Source organism: Muntiacus reevesi, chromosome 20 (genome assembly GCF_963930625.1).
Source record: "Muntiacus reevesi chromosome 20, mMunRee1.1, whole genome shotgun sequence".
Classification (NCBI taxonomy): domain Eukaryota; kingdom Metazoa; phylum Chordata; class Mammalia; order Artiodactyla; family Cervidae; genus Muntiacus; species Muntiacus reevesi.
This window is the reverse complement of record NC_089268.1, coordinates 28,696,796-28,708,930: the sequence shown is the minus strand read 5'-3', so window position 1 is coordinate 28,708,930 and position 12,135 is coordinate 28,696,796. Positions and strand designations below refer to the sequence as shown.

General features: G+C 54.3%; 3 protein-coding genes across 3 annotated transcripts; 2 read left to right on the top strand and 1 right to left on the bottom strand.

Moving 5' to 3' along the window:
• The first annotated feature begins 628 nt into the window (after nt 1-628).
• On the top strand, nt 629-1,519 carry LTA (lymphotoxin alpha). The gene is made up of 3 exons (XM_065912555.1): nt 629-727; nt 799-892; nt 1,107-1,519. Exons 1-3 carry the CDS (start codon nt 629-631, stop codon nt 1,517-1,519), a joined length of 606 nt encoding a protein of 201 aa, XP_065768627.1.
• Nucleotides 1,520-3,439: 1,920 nt separating this feature from the next.
• Nucleotides 3,440-6,009, top strand: TNF (tumor necrosis factor). Its single transcript, XM_065912554.1, has 4 exons — nt 3,440-3,765; nt 4,344-4,392; nt 4,591-4,638; nt 4,949-6,009. The coding sequence occupies exons 1-4, from the start codon at nt 3,580-3,582 to the stop codon at nt 5,368-5,370; spliced, it is 705 nt and encodes a 234-aa protein (XP_065768626.1). The 5' UTR covers nt 3,440-3,579; the 3' UTR covers nt 5,371-6,009.
• A 2,058-nt stretch (nt 6,010-8,067) lies between these two features.
• Nucleotides 8,068-10,016, bottom strand: LTB (lymphotoxin beta). Its single transcript, XM_065912438.1, has 4 exons — nt 9,855-10,016; nt 9,401-9,452; nt 9,126-9,197; nt 8,068-8,641 (listed from the first exon to the last, which is right to left on the bottom strand). Exons 1-4 carry the CDS (start codon nt 10,014-10,016, stop codon nt 8,187-8,189), a joined length of 741 nt encoding a protein of 246 aa, XP_065768510.1. The 3' UTR covers nt 8,068-8,186.
• Between the last annotated feature and the right edge of the window lie 2,119 nt (nt 10,017-12,135).

Below are 12,135 nucleotides of genomic sequence, written 5' to 3'. Positions count from 1 at the left end.
CCCCACTCCCTTTCCCAGAACTCAGTCGTCTGAGCCCCCAGCCTGCGGTTCTGTCCTAGGCCTCAGCCTTTCCTGCCTTCGACTGAAACAGCAGCATCTTCTAAGCCCTGGGGGCTTCCCCAGGCCCCAGCCCCGGCCTAGAACCCGCCCGCCGCCTGCCACGCTGCCACTGCCGCTTCCTCTATAAAGGGACCCAGGCGTCCGGGCCAAGGGGCCCCCGCACAGCAGGTGAGACTCTCCCAGCCCATCTCCTCGGGCTGCCGGGGCGGTGGACTCCTTCCCCGGGGGCGTTCAGTCCCTCCTCTTACACCCCAGCCCCTCCTGCCCCTCCAGCCAGGGCCAGGGCCTTGGCGGGCCTGGTTTTGGTTGGTTCCCCTCTCTCTGGCTGCATCTGTCACTCTCTTTCTCCCTGTCTGTGTCTCACGTTCTGAGCCCTTTCTGTACCCCTCCCGTCTCTGTCTCTCTCTCTCTCTCCCCTGCTCACCTCGGGGTTTCCCTGATTGCACCTTGTCCCCTTCTCTGTCTGTCGCGCCGTGTCTCTCGGGGTGGCTGTCTCCACCGGCAGGAGGCCCATCTTCCTCGTCGCGCCCCGCCCCGCTCACTGTCTCTCTCCCCGCAGGTTCTCCCCATGACACCACCTGGACGTCTCTACCTCCTGAGGGTGTGCAGCACCCCACCCCTCCTCCTCCTCCTGGGGCTGCTGCTGGCCCTGCCGCCCGAGGCCCAGGTGAGGCAGCAGGACCGGGGGGCCGTGGGGGGCGGCCCAGCCCAACCCTTAAAGCCTCTCTTCTCCCCCAGGGGCTCCGTGGCGTTGGCCTCACACCCTCAGCTGCACAGCAACCCCCGAAGCCCTTCACCCGTGGCACCCTCAAACCCGCCGCTCACCTTGTTGGTAAACATCCACCCGCCCTCCTGACACGTAGCCCCCAGCCCTCCTCCTGCCCCTTTCAGAGACCCAATATCCAACCCCCCACCCAGCTCACCCCACTCCCACTCCCTCTGTCCTCCCAGCCATCCCTGGGAACTCAGTCCAGCACCTGTTGCCTCGGGGACTGAGACCATTGACCCCCAAGTCCTTGAGCATCATCCCCTCTGGCTCTTCCCAGGAGACCCCAGCACCCAGGACTCGCTGCGCTGGAGAGCAAACACGGACCGCGCCTTCCTCCGCCACGGCTTCTCTCTGAGCAACAACTCCCTCCTGGTCCCCACCAGTGGCCTCTACTTTGTCTACTCCCAAGTGGTCTTCTCTGGGAAAGGCTGCTTCCCCACGGCCGCCCCCACCCCTCTCTACCTGGCCCATGAGGTCCAGCTATTTTCCCCTCAGTACCCCTTCCACGTGCCTCTCCTCAGCGCTCAGAAGTCCGTGTGCCCAGGGCCACAGGGACCGTGGGTGCGCTCGGTGTACCAGGGGGCTGTATTCCTGCTCACCCGGGGAGACCAGCTATCCACTCACACAGACGGCATCTCCCACCTGCTCCTCAGCCCCAGTAGTGTCTTCTTTGGAGCCTTCGCTCTGTAGAAACATCCAGAAAGAAACAAATAGGCTTCAAGGCCTTCTCCCCATTTTGCCTCCATTCTGACCACTTCAGGGGTCACCTCACCTCCCCTTTGACCATTCCAACAGTCTTGAGTCTTCCCCACCCCGGTTCTCAGCACTGGAGCTTCCAAAGAAGAAATTCTAGGCCCACCAGGGGACCAGACCTCCCTGGACCACCCCAGATGCTCAGCTGAGGACTTCAAACCTGCCTCGAAACGCCCACCCAGATCCCTTCCTCGGCCCTGCCCATCTAGGGGGCCTCGTCTTGGACATGGAGAGGGGAGCTGATACATGAGGGAGCTCGGGTGGATGACTAAAGCCGGGGGGGGGTGCTTATTTATGAAGGGAAAACAATTAAATTATTTATTTATGGAGCATGGAGAGAAGGGAATAATAGGGAGACATCAGAAGAAAGAGCTAATACACCCAAGAGATGACAAGTGAGAGGGCGTGGGCACAAGAATGACCCAGTGAGAGATAGAAAGCGTGGCTCTGAGGGACCCAGGGGTTCTGGAAGGAAGTGAAAAGCTCTTAAGAGCCAGCCACTGCTTAACTGGACACCCCACAAGATGTTTGACCCTCGATGAAGCCAAATAAACCTCTTTTCTCTGAAATGCTGTCTCTTGTTTCTGTCTGTCAGGGAGGGGAGAATTCCCCAGATGTCTCTGTGGAATGGAGGGAGGACAGGAATCAGAGAGGCCTGAGGGCCTCTGGGGACACACGCTGGGCTCACAGGGTGGTGCAGCCAGCCCGCTGCAGGGGAACCAGAGGATAAGGTGAGAAGACAGAGGCAGGTCCAAGGTCTGGAGGAGCAGGAGTCAGGGGCCCCTTGAGGAATGAGGGTTACAGGAGGTCCCTAAGGAGCACTGACAATGCTAAAGAGTGTTCAGGATGATGGGGGAGGATCATGGGCCCTCCCTGGAAGACATGGCCATGCCAGGGCCCTGAAAAATGGGACAACCTCCAAGGCTGAGGGCTGGAGAACACAAGAGGCATTTCGGGAGACCTGGTCACACACATGGGGGCTCTCAAGGGCAGTGCTGTCTCCAGAAAACTGGAGGGAGCAGGGATTCTTTGGGGATACATGGCCACACACAGGGACTCTGAAGGGTGGGGGCTTCATGCAAAAAAGTTGGGGAATCACATTCCCTTGGAAACCAAGACTGAAACCAGCCCCAGAGTTTCGGTGAGTCCCTGGTCAAGAGTGAAAGGAGAAGCCCTGCCGTGCTGGAGTTCATGAATTCCCAGCATTACTTTCAGCCCCTGGGGCTGTCCCAGGCTTGGTCCTGCCATCCGCCCCCAGTTCTTGCAGAGCCTCAAGCTTTCCTTTCTCCAGCTCCTCTCGCCCCCCAGGGTCCCAAACACACATCTCAGGACCCAGCAGAGTTTCCCCTGAGTTTTCTCTCCATGAAGGACTAAGCTTTGTAAAGCCCCTCCCATTTCTAATTCTACCCCTACCTGAATCCCATCTGGAAATCAGAAGGAACAGACCACAGAACTCACTCCAACCCCAAAGGAATGGAAACAGTGGGAGCTGGGGGGCAGGGGGAAATGGGTCCAGTCCCCAGGGTCCCATATTCACAGCAGTAACTGGCCTATCGAAGCCCACTCAGAATCCGAGCAGGGGAGTGTAGGAAGTATCCTTGATGCCTGGGTGTCCCCAACTTTCCAAACCCCTGCCCCCGTGATGGAGAAGAAACCGAGACAGAAGGTGTAGGGCCCGCTACCGCTTCCTCCAGATGAGCTCATGGGTTTCTCCACCAAGGAAGTTTTCCGCTGGTTGAATGAGAGCCTTTCCCCGCCCTCTTCTCACCCCAGAGCGTATAAATGCAGCTGTTTGCACACCCAGCCAACAGAAGCTCCCAGAGCGGGGACACCAGGGGACCAGCCAAGAGAGAGACAAGCTGCTGCAGAGCCCCCTGGAGATAACCTCCCAGACCACACACCCCCGACAGACAGCCAGGCAACTCGCTCTCTCTCACACACCCTGCCACAAGGCTCTCCTGTCTCCCGTCTGGACTTGAACCCTTCTGAAAAAGACCATGAGCACCAAAAGCATGATCCGGGACGTGGAACTGGCGGAGGAGGCGCTCTCCAAGAAAGCAGGGGGCCCCCAGGGCTCCAGAAGTTGCTTGTGCCTCAGCCTCTTCTCCTTCCTCCTGGTTGCAGGAGCCACCACGCTCTTCTGCCTGCTGCACTTCGGGGTAATCGGCCCCCAGAGGGAAGAGGTGAGTCTCTGGCCGGTCTTGGCTTATTCTCCCACCCAGAGAGAAATGAGAGAGAAAGAGGGCGAGAGATGGGGTGGGGAAAGAGGTGTGCTGATGGGCAAGAATGGGGAGGAAAATAGTGGAGAAAGATAGGGAGGCAGGAGGAGACATGCAGAGAGATGGGAGGAAAAGAGAGAAGGACGGAGAAATAAGACACCTGGCACAGGGGGGATGCCCTCTAAATATTTGTTGGACGAATGAGTAAGCAGGGATACAGACATAAAGAGAGATGTGTAGACAGATAAGGGGTGTGAGTAGAAAGATGGAGACTCAAAACAAATGATCTGGATGAAGATGGTGAGACAGAAAAAGATACAGACGATATGAAAGAGAGATAAGGAAAGATGAAGCTAAGCGTGTCTGGCACGTGGAAGTAACTCAATGAAAGAGCTGTTAAATGGATGAATGAATGAAAAAATGGATGAATGGAGAGAGAAGACAAGACTCATCAGGGCATAGAGTACAAGCTAGAGAAGCAGCCAGCAGTTTCTCCTTCAGGGGTGACTTGCTCTAACACTCATCCTCCTTTTTCTCTCCAGCAACCCCCAACTGGCCTCTCCATCAACAGCCCTCTGGTTCAGACCCTCAGTAAGTGTCTCCACAACCTCTCTTCTAATGCTGGACTTGGGTGGGTGGGGGTGGGTGGGGTTTAGTCCTGGGATGGAAGCAGTAGGGGAAACTTAGGGTTTGGGATCGGGGGGAGAAGGAATAGAGGTATCCCAAAGTATGGGATATTTTCTGGGAAGCTTAAGGGTCTCACCTTTTCCTTTCCTCTTTCCTCCTCAGGGTCATCTTCTCAAGCCTCAATTAACAAGCCCGTAGCCCACGTTGTAGGTAAGAGTTCTGAGGATGTCTCTGGGGCACGAAGAAGCAGAGAGACAGGGAGGGGTAGGATTTGGGGGCTGAATCCAGACTGAGGGCAGACAGAGACAATGTGAGAAGGATTCATGAGCTCAAGGGGGGTGGAGGATACTTAGAACTTGAGGGGGATACTCAGAACCTCACGGCCAGATGGGATGTGGGAACACAGAGGGGACAGGAACCGGATGTGGGGGGTGGGCAGAACTTGAGGGCCAGGATGTGGAGAGTAGAACTGACTGGGTCACACTGACTCACCCCTCCCCCTTCTTCTCCCTCCCTCCAGCCAACATCAACGCTCAGGGGCAGCTCCTGTGGCTGGATTCGTATGCCAACGCCCTCATGGCCAATGGTGTGAAGTTGGAAGACAACCAGCTGGTGGTGCCTACTGATGGGCTTTACCTCATCTACTCCCAGGTCCTCTTCAGGGGCCAATCCTGCCCTTCCACACCCTTGTTCCTCACCCACACCATCAGCCGCATTGCAGTCTCCTACCAGACCAAGGTCAACATCCTCTCTGCCATCAAGAGCCCTTGCCACAGGGAGACCCCAGAGTGGGCTGAGGCCAAGCCCTGGTACGAACCCATCTACCAGGGAGGGGTCTTCCAGCTGGAGAAGGGAGATCGCCTCAGTGCTGAGATCAACCTGCCGGACTACCTGGACTATGCCGAGTCTGGACAGGTCTACTTTGGGATAATTGCTCTGTGAGGGCACAGGACATCCATCCTCTCCCACCTCAGTTACCGTATTATTTAATCCTTCAGACCCTTCTCATCCCCTTCTGGTTTAGAAAGGGAATTGGGGGCTCAGGGCTGGGCTCCAAGCTTACAACTTTAAACAACAGCTGCACTTAGAAATTAGGGCTGTAGGGAAGTGAGACCTGGACAACGGGGCACCAACCACCATCAAGGACTGGAACTGGAACTTCCAGAACTCCCTGGGGTCCACAAGTTTGGGTTCCCGGATGCAACCTTGGACACCCAGAATGTGGGGGCCAGGGCTCTTACCGGGACACTTCGCAACATTCCTTGAGAAGATCTCACCTAGAACTTGACATGAGTGGACTTCAACTTTCCCTTCCTGCCAATGTTCCCAGACTCCAACCCCAACTGAGGTGGGAAGCCCAGCCCCAACCCCACTGGGCCAACTCCCTCTGTTTATGTTTGCACTTGTGATTATTTATTATTTATTTATTATTTATTTATTTACTAATGAATGTATTTATTCAGGAGGTCAAGGTGTCCTGGGAGACACAAACTAAGGGCTGCCTTGGCTCAGATGTGTTTTCTGTGAAAACGGAGCTGAACTGCAGGTTGCTCTCACCATGCCTCCTGGCCTTTGTGCCTCCTTTTGCTTATGTTTTTAAAAAAATATTTATCTGATCGAGTTGTCTAAATGATGCTGATTTGGTGACTGATTCGTCGCTATATCACCGAACCTCCGCTCCCCAGGGGAGTCATGCCTGTAACCGCCCTACTGGTCAGTGGCGAGAAATAAAGTGTTCTGAGAAAAGAAACATGCTTCTATCTGGAAATTAATTCTGCATGGGCCTCTTCTTGGGGGTGAGAGGCTGCTAACCGAAGTTCTTCTCCACAGGGCTTAAGATCCCTGGACCTCACTCCTTGGACTTCTGGGGCTCAAGAGATCCTACCTAAGACAAAGCCCAGCTGAATATGTACCTACCCCAAGAAAGGAACTTGAACTTAATTACCTCTCCCTGAGGACATGGGAATTTCCAACTCTGGGAATTCCTATCTAGGTGGGGCAAATCCTGCTCAGGTGAGATTTCCGGCTGTTGTGGCCCGAGAGAAAGAGCCAGGGAGCGGCCAGATTCTCAGGCACCTGAATCACAGCCAAGGGACTTTCAGACAGTTAATTGGGCAACTGAGCTCTTGAATCGCCTGCTCCTGGCCCTCCCCCTTCCAATCCAGTCCTAACTGTGCAACTGAACTGGACCTCGGTCTACCAAAGATTCAGTATCAGTCACCGAACCTCATCTATCAAAGAGAAGTAGGGACCCCCACCACACATGGTGCCACATGAGAAACATGAACAAAAGACCTAAACTACACCAGAGCACCTCACGGAGGACTCTGTGCATTCTGGCTTTCTCCCTTTTTCCAGGCCCCAATCTTCTACCCGCTTCCATCTCTCAGTGGATGGAAGTGAAGAGGAGGAAGAAGATTAAAAAACAAAGAAAGAAAAAAACAAAACAAAAAACAAAGAATAAGATGTAGGTGAAGGACCACCCTGCTTCCCCACCCCTACGTGCCAGCTTGGTCTCCCTGATTTTTGGTGAATGATGAGAGGGATGTGAGGTAGGTGAAGTGGAAAGAGAAATGCATTCTGCCCCTCCAGAAAGCCTCTTCCGGACACAGAGTCAAAGACAAATATGGAGTCAGAAATAAAGACTCGGAGAGTGGGACCCCTGGCTGGGCTTTCCTTCTTGCTAGGGTTGCCAGGCAAGGGGAAAAACCATGCGGTGTGCCGCAGAGATGGGGTGACCCACTGGGGTAACCTAGATAGAGCCTTGGCTCCTCCTCCATCTCCTCCAGCCCCAGGCTGAAAGTCAGTCGTGGAGTGAGGGGGCTGCTCACGCTGAGGCCCCCACACTTGCCCACTTATGGACAAGTGTGAATTCACACTTATAGAAGTGTGAATGAGTGGGGAGGCTGTGCCATCCCTCCTTGGGCCAGGTGGCATCAGTTTTTCTTCCTCCCCCTCCTCTCTAGGTTCTCCCTGGTTTCCTCAGGCACTAACACCCCGACCCCCACCCCCAACCCCACATCTCCCTTTCTCAATCACTCTCCCAACTCTTGCCTTCAGCCCTCTCCCTTTACCCCACCCTTCACACACACACACACCCCCCACCATTCCACCACCCCACCCCCCAGCTGTGGCTCTTGACTGTGGCTAATGCGGCAGCTAGCAGAGAATAAGTGCTGATCTGCTCAGGGCTTCACTATCAGCCCTATTCAGGTTTACTCTGCTGACTGGGCCTTCTGAGTGGTGCTTGTCTTCCCCTGCAGTGACCACCCCCCACCACCACTACCGGGATGGACCCAAGAGAGGAGAGTGCAGTGCTGAGTCTGGGGGGACCGTGTGACCTTGAGAATCAGGGTGCTGGGAGATGCTTTGGCATTTGTGGAGGGCCCTTTCCTTCTTACTCTCCAAATGGGCTAATGTCGGGGAAAAGTCATTCAGAGGCAAGGGTGGGTGGAACCCACAGATCCCCCACCCCAGGGAACAGAGGCCATGCCAAGTGCTATGAATTGTTTCAAGCAACCAGAAAAATACGCAGAATATTTAACCCACACTTGTGTACCTACCCTGAATGAAGATACCTTAGCATCTCAGCATCTGTATTGGCAGCATTAAAGTTTACATTCTTTATTTTCATCGGTCTCAAAAATCAGTTTCCAGTCATCTACATTTTCCACATAGCCATGTGTTCACAGTAACTGGGCTGATCCATTCACATACTCTCATCAGGTAGTAGTTGTTTTTAGGGATGCAGGTAGCCTTCACCCCACCATCACCGCCCCGAAGAAGGTCTTTCCCCTCCTGTAGTCCACCATGTCGGGGTGACTGATATTGACGTACACCCTCTCGCCCCTCCGGAGCTGCACCAGGCCACCGAACCCCACGCTCGTGTACCAGAGGGGCCCATATTCGTGCCTCCTGGCGGGGTCCGAGACAGGTGTCACGGTCTCCGCGCCCTCCAGCAGCAGCTCGGGGGTCCCCGATCCATAGGCGCCCCCCGCCCGGTACAGCCGGCTGAGCAGCGTGACCGAGCGGTCCAGGGGGTCCAGGCCGGGAGGGGGCGCCCGGCCCCGGTAGCCGACATGACAGTAAAGGTAATAGAGGCCGTCCTGCGGGAGGGCCAGCCCTTCTGCGCCCGAGAACTGCGTCCCGCTCCTCAGAAACGCCTCTTCTTTCTTCGCCTCCCAGCCTAGCCCCTGCCCCGTGGTCCAAGCGCCTGCAGAAAAACGGGCCCATCGGCTCTCTCGGAAATCAGATCCTGAAAGGAGTGATCCAGGCCGGAGGCTTCTGGGAGGGTGGGCATGGGGGACACCGGGGGCTTTTAACCCCCTGCAGGAGCCAGCTGGGTGGGGGAGCGGGCTGATGGCGCTCCCCTGTAATGAGTACGAGTTGGGACTGACTGCATCTGGGTGTGCGGTGCGGAGTGCTGAGGTGGGCAGATCCAGGCCGGGTTTTCCCTCCTCCCGGGAGTGGGGCGGGGAAGCAAGAGGCTAGAACGCTGGTGGAGCCGAAGGGTGGGCATGATAGCTGCGGTCAGGTGGGTGGGCAAAGGAGCACCGCAGTGACAGAGCAAAGGGACTCTAACCGTGGGTGAGCAGAACTGGCACCCCTGAACCCTTCAAGTCCGTGAGGTCCTTACCAATGAGATGGGATCCTTATCAATGTGATGGGATCCTTACCAATGAGATGGGGATCCTTACCAATGAGATGGGCAGCTGGGAGCCTAGGGCTGAGATCAGTTTCTGAGTCCTCCTCAGGCAGCTCCCCGGATTCTGGAAGGGGTAGGAAGAGTCCACGGTTGGGGGCAGGGCGGCCTCCCACGCATGGTCACCCCCAGAGGACAAGGTGCCAGGGCCCAGGGATGGGGCATCTGGATTCCTGGAGGAAGAGAGTATCTGGGGATGCAGATGGTTGGGAACTGGGAGTCCCTGACGGGCAGAGCCAGGGAAAGGAGGGTAAAATGGTGGGCTCTTACCAAATCGCTGATGGGCAGGTGCCTGGACGCCGGGGTCAGCCATCCCTGTTACCTGAATGGGTGGGGTCACAGAGCCCAGAGTTCCCTCTTAAGTGATGCCAACCACCAGCCCTCCCATTCCCAGCATAGGGGTTTCTCCCACCAGCCCCAGCCTCCACACACACCTCCCTGGAATGGAGAGCAAGAGAGGTGGCTGTACTTGAGCAGAGAGACAGAGGCCCTAGTATGTCTTGGGAGGAGGAGAAGAGACATACAGATGACCAGGAAGGGGCTTGGTGACATCGGGACACGACAGCATCACACGAACATGAAAAGAGGACCAGCAAAGAGACAGAAAAGACATCCCCACACGGGACAGCCAAGCCAGCTGAGCAGGATAAGGCAAGGGGCATAGCCAGAGGTGAGTGAGCATTGGCAATAGCTGGCCTGTGGAGGGTTTATTGTAGCCACTCACCAATCCTCCCTGCTCCTGGGGCACCAAGGCCAGCACAGCCACAACAGTGATGGGCACGGCCAGCAGAAGGGTCACCAGGGAAGTGACTCCTGCCACAGCCAGCAGCAGGCATCCTTTCCGCTGGGGCCTCCTACCCCGGCCCTCCAGCCCCCGTTCCCCCATGGAGACTGAGCTAGGGCCAGGGCAGGGGGGCTTTCATACCTCAGGGGTGGGGCCACCCTCTCCCCAAAGACCCATACACCTGGCTGGGACTTTCCGCACACCCCTGCTCCCCTGACCCTGCTTCCTGTTTACCCAGAGCTAGGGTGAGGCAGCTGGATGCCTGGGTTCTCTGAACTGGGGAAGGAGTCGGAGGTGAAGAGACAAGTTTTCAGGGTAGAGCCGGAGGGGGACTGAGAGATCTTCTGACTCAGTGGGAAGGAAAACTGACTGAGGCCCTGGGAGGGAAGCTAGCTTGCTGTAGGTCGGGCAGCTACAGTGAGAACACACAGATTGCTCCAGATTGTCAGTGGGGTCTGCAATCTTCTGTACCCCAGAGGTGGGAGCTGAGGGGAAGGCTGCATCCACACCCCTGAGACCAATGGCTGCAACAGGAGGACGAGAACTGGATGGGTTCAGGGATGGGTGTCTGGGTCCCTAAGAAGAACTTGTCCCTATGCTCGACTGACCTCCTTTTCCCATTCCCTTGCTCCCTCCAACCCCCCAGACCTGGGTGAGAAAGACAGAGCTAAGCCAGTCCATGTTAATGGCAGCTGAAGAGGTCCTCAGCCTTACCACTGACTGTTAACTCACTGATGAGGGATGGAAATAGAGCATCACTTTCCTTGTTATGCAGAGTGTAGACAGGAGTGCAATGAGCACCCACCCACAAAGAGCTTTGCAGTCTAGAATGAGCCCCATGCTGACTAAGTGTTAAGTGAAGAAAGGACAGAAGATTGAATGAGTAAGCAAAAGAAAGCAGTAAGGACAAAATGAATGGTATAGGAGGCAGAGCAGTAGGAGATAAAGGGAAGAAAGACCAGGTCAAGGGAGTTGGAAATGGTCCCAGATCATTTCCCTTTCTTGATATCTCTGTGGGTTCAGTCCTGTTCAGTTCAGTCGCTCAGTCATATTCAACTCTTTGCGACCCTGTGGACTGCAGCACGCCAGGTTTCCCTGTCCATCACCAACTTCTGGAGCTTGCTCAAACTCATGTCTGTTGAGTCGGTGATGCCATCCAACCATTCATCCTCTGTCGTCTCCTTCTCCTTCTGCCTTCAATCTTTCCCAGCATTAGGGTCTTTTCCAATGAGTCGGTTCTTCACATCAGGTGGCCAAGTTATAGGAGTTTCAGCTTCAGCATCAGTCTTTTCATTTCCTTTAGGATGGACTGGTTGGATCTCCTTGCAGTCCAAGGGACTCTCAAAAGTCTTCTCCAACCACAGTTCAAAAGCATCAGTTCTTTGGCACTCAGCTTTCTTTATGGTCCAACTCTCACATCCGTACATGACTACTAGAAAAACCATAGCTTTGACTAGACGGACCTTTGTTGGCAAAGGTCCTCTGAATGTTCAGATAATAATAATAATAACGTAGCTAATATATATATATATATATATAAACAGCATTTGGTGTGTGCCTGTCACTGATCTATACATTTTATATATAATAATGCTTTTTTGTGGGGAGCCACAATGTAGAACATGCAGGATCCTAGTTCCCTGACCAGAGATGGAACCCATGCACCCTGCAGTGGAAGCACAAATTCTTAACCACTGGACTACTAGGGAAGTCCTATATAATAATGCTTTTAATCCTGATAAAAACTCTAAGAGGAAACTGAGGCACAGGAAGGTTAAAGAACTTCTATAAGGTCACATGGGAGTGACAGAGTCAGGATTTGAACCCAGGTAGTCTGGCTCTATACCCTTAACCACAAGACAGTTTAAGAACTGAGTGCTGAGTTCAGATTTGTCCATTTCAGGGTATGTAAATCTTGCCTTCCTCACCAGCTCCCTAAAAAAGAAATGGGGAAACAAATACTGAACTCGAGTCAATGATAAGCATGGTAAAGGGTTTAGAGGTAAAATGTACTGATGTCTGCAACTTTGAAAACATCAAAAAATGAGATGGATTCATAGATATGTGATAGAGCAAATATATGGAAGAATATTAATTGTAGAATCTAGATGGTAGGAATAAGTTCATTGTATAATTCCTACAAATTTTTTCTGTTTGAACATTTTAATAATAAAACATTAAAAAAAAATATTGTTCTACTGTCCTGCATGGGGGACACTGG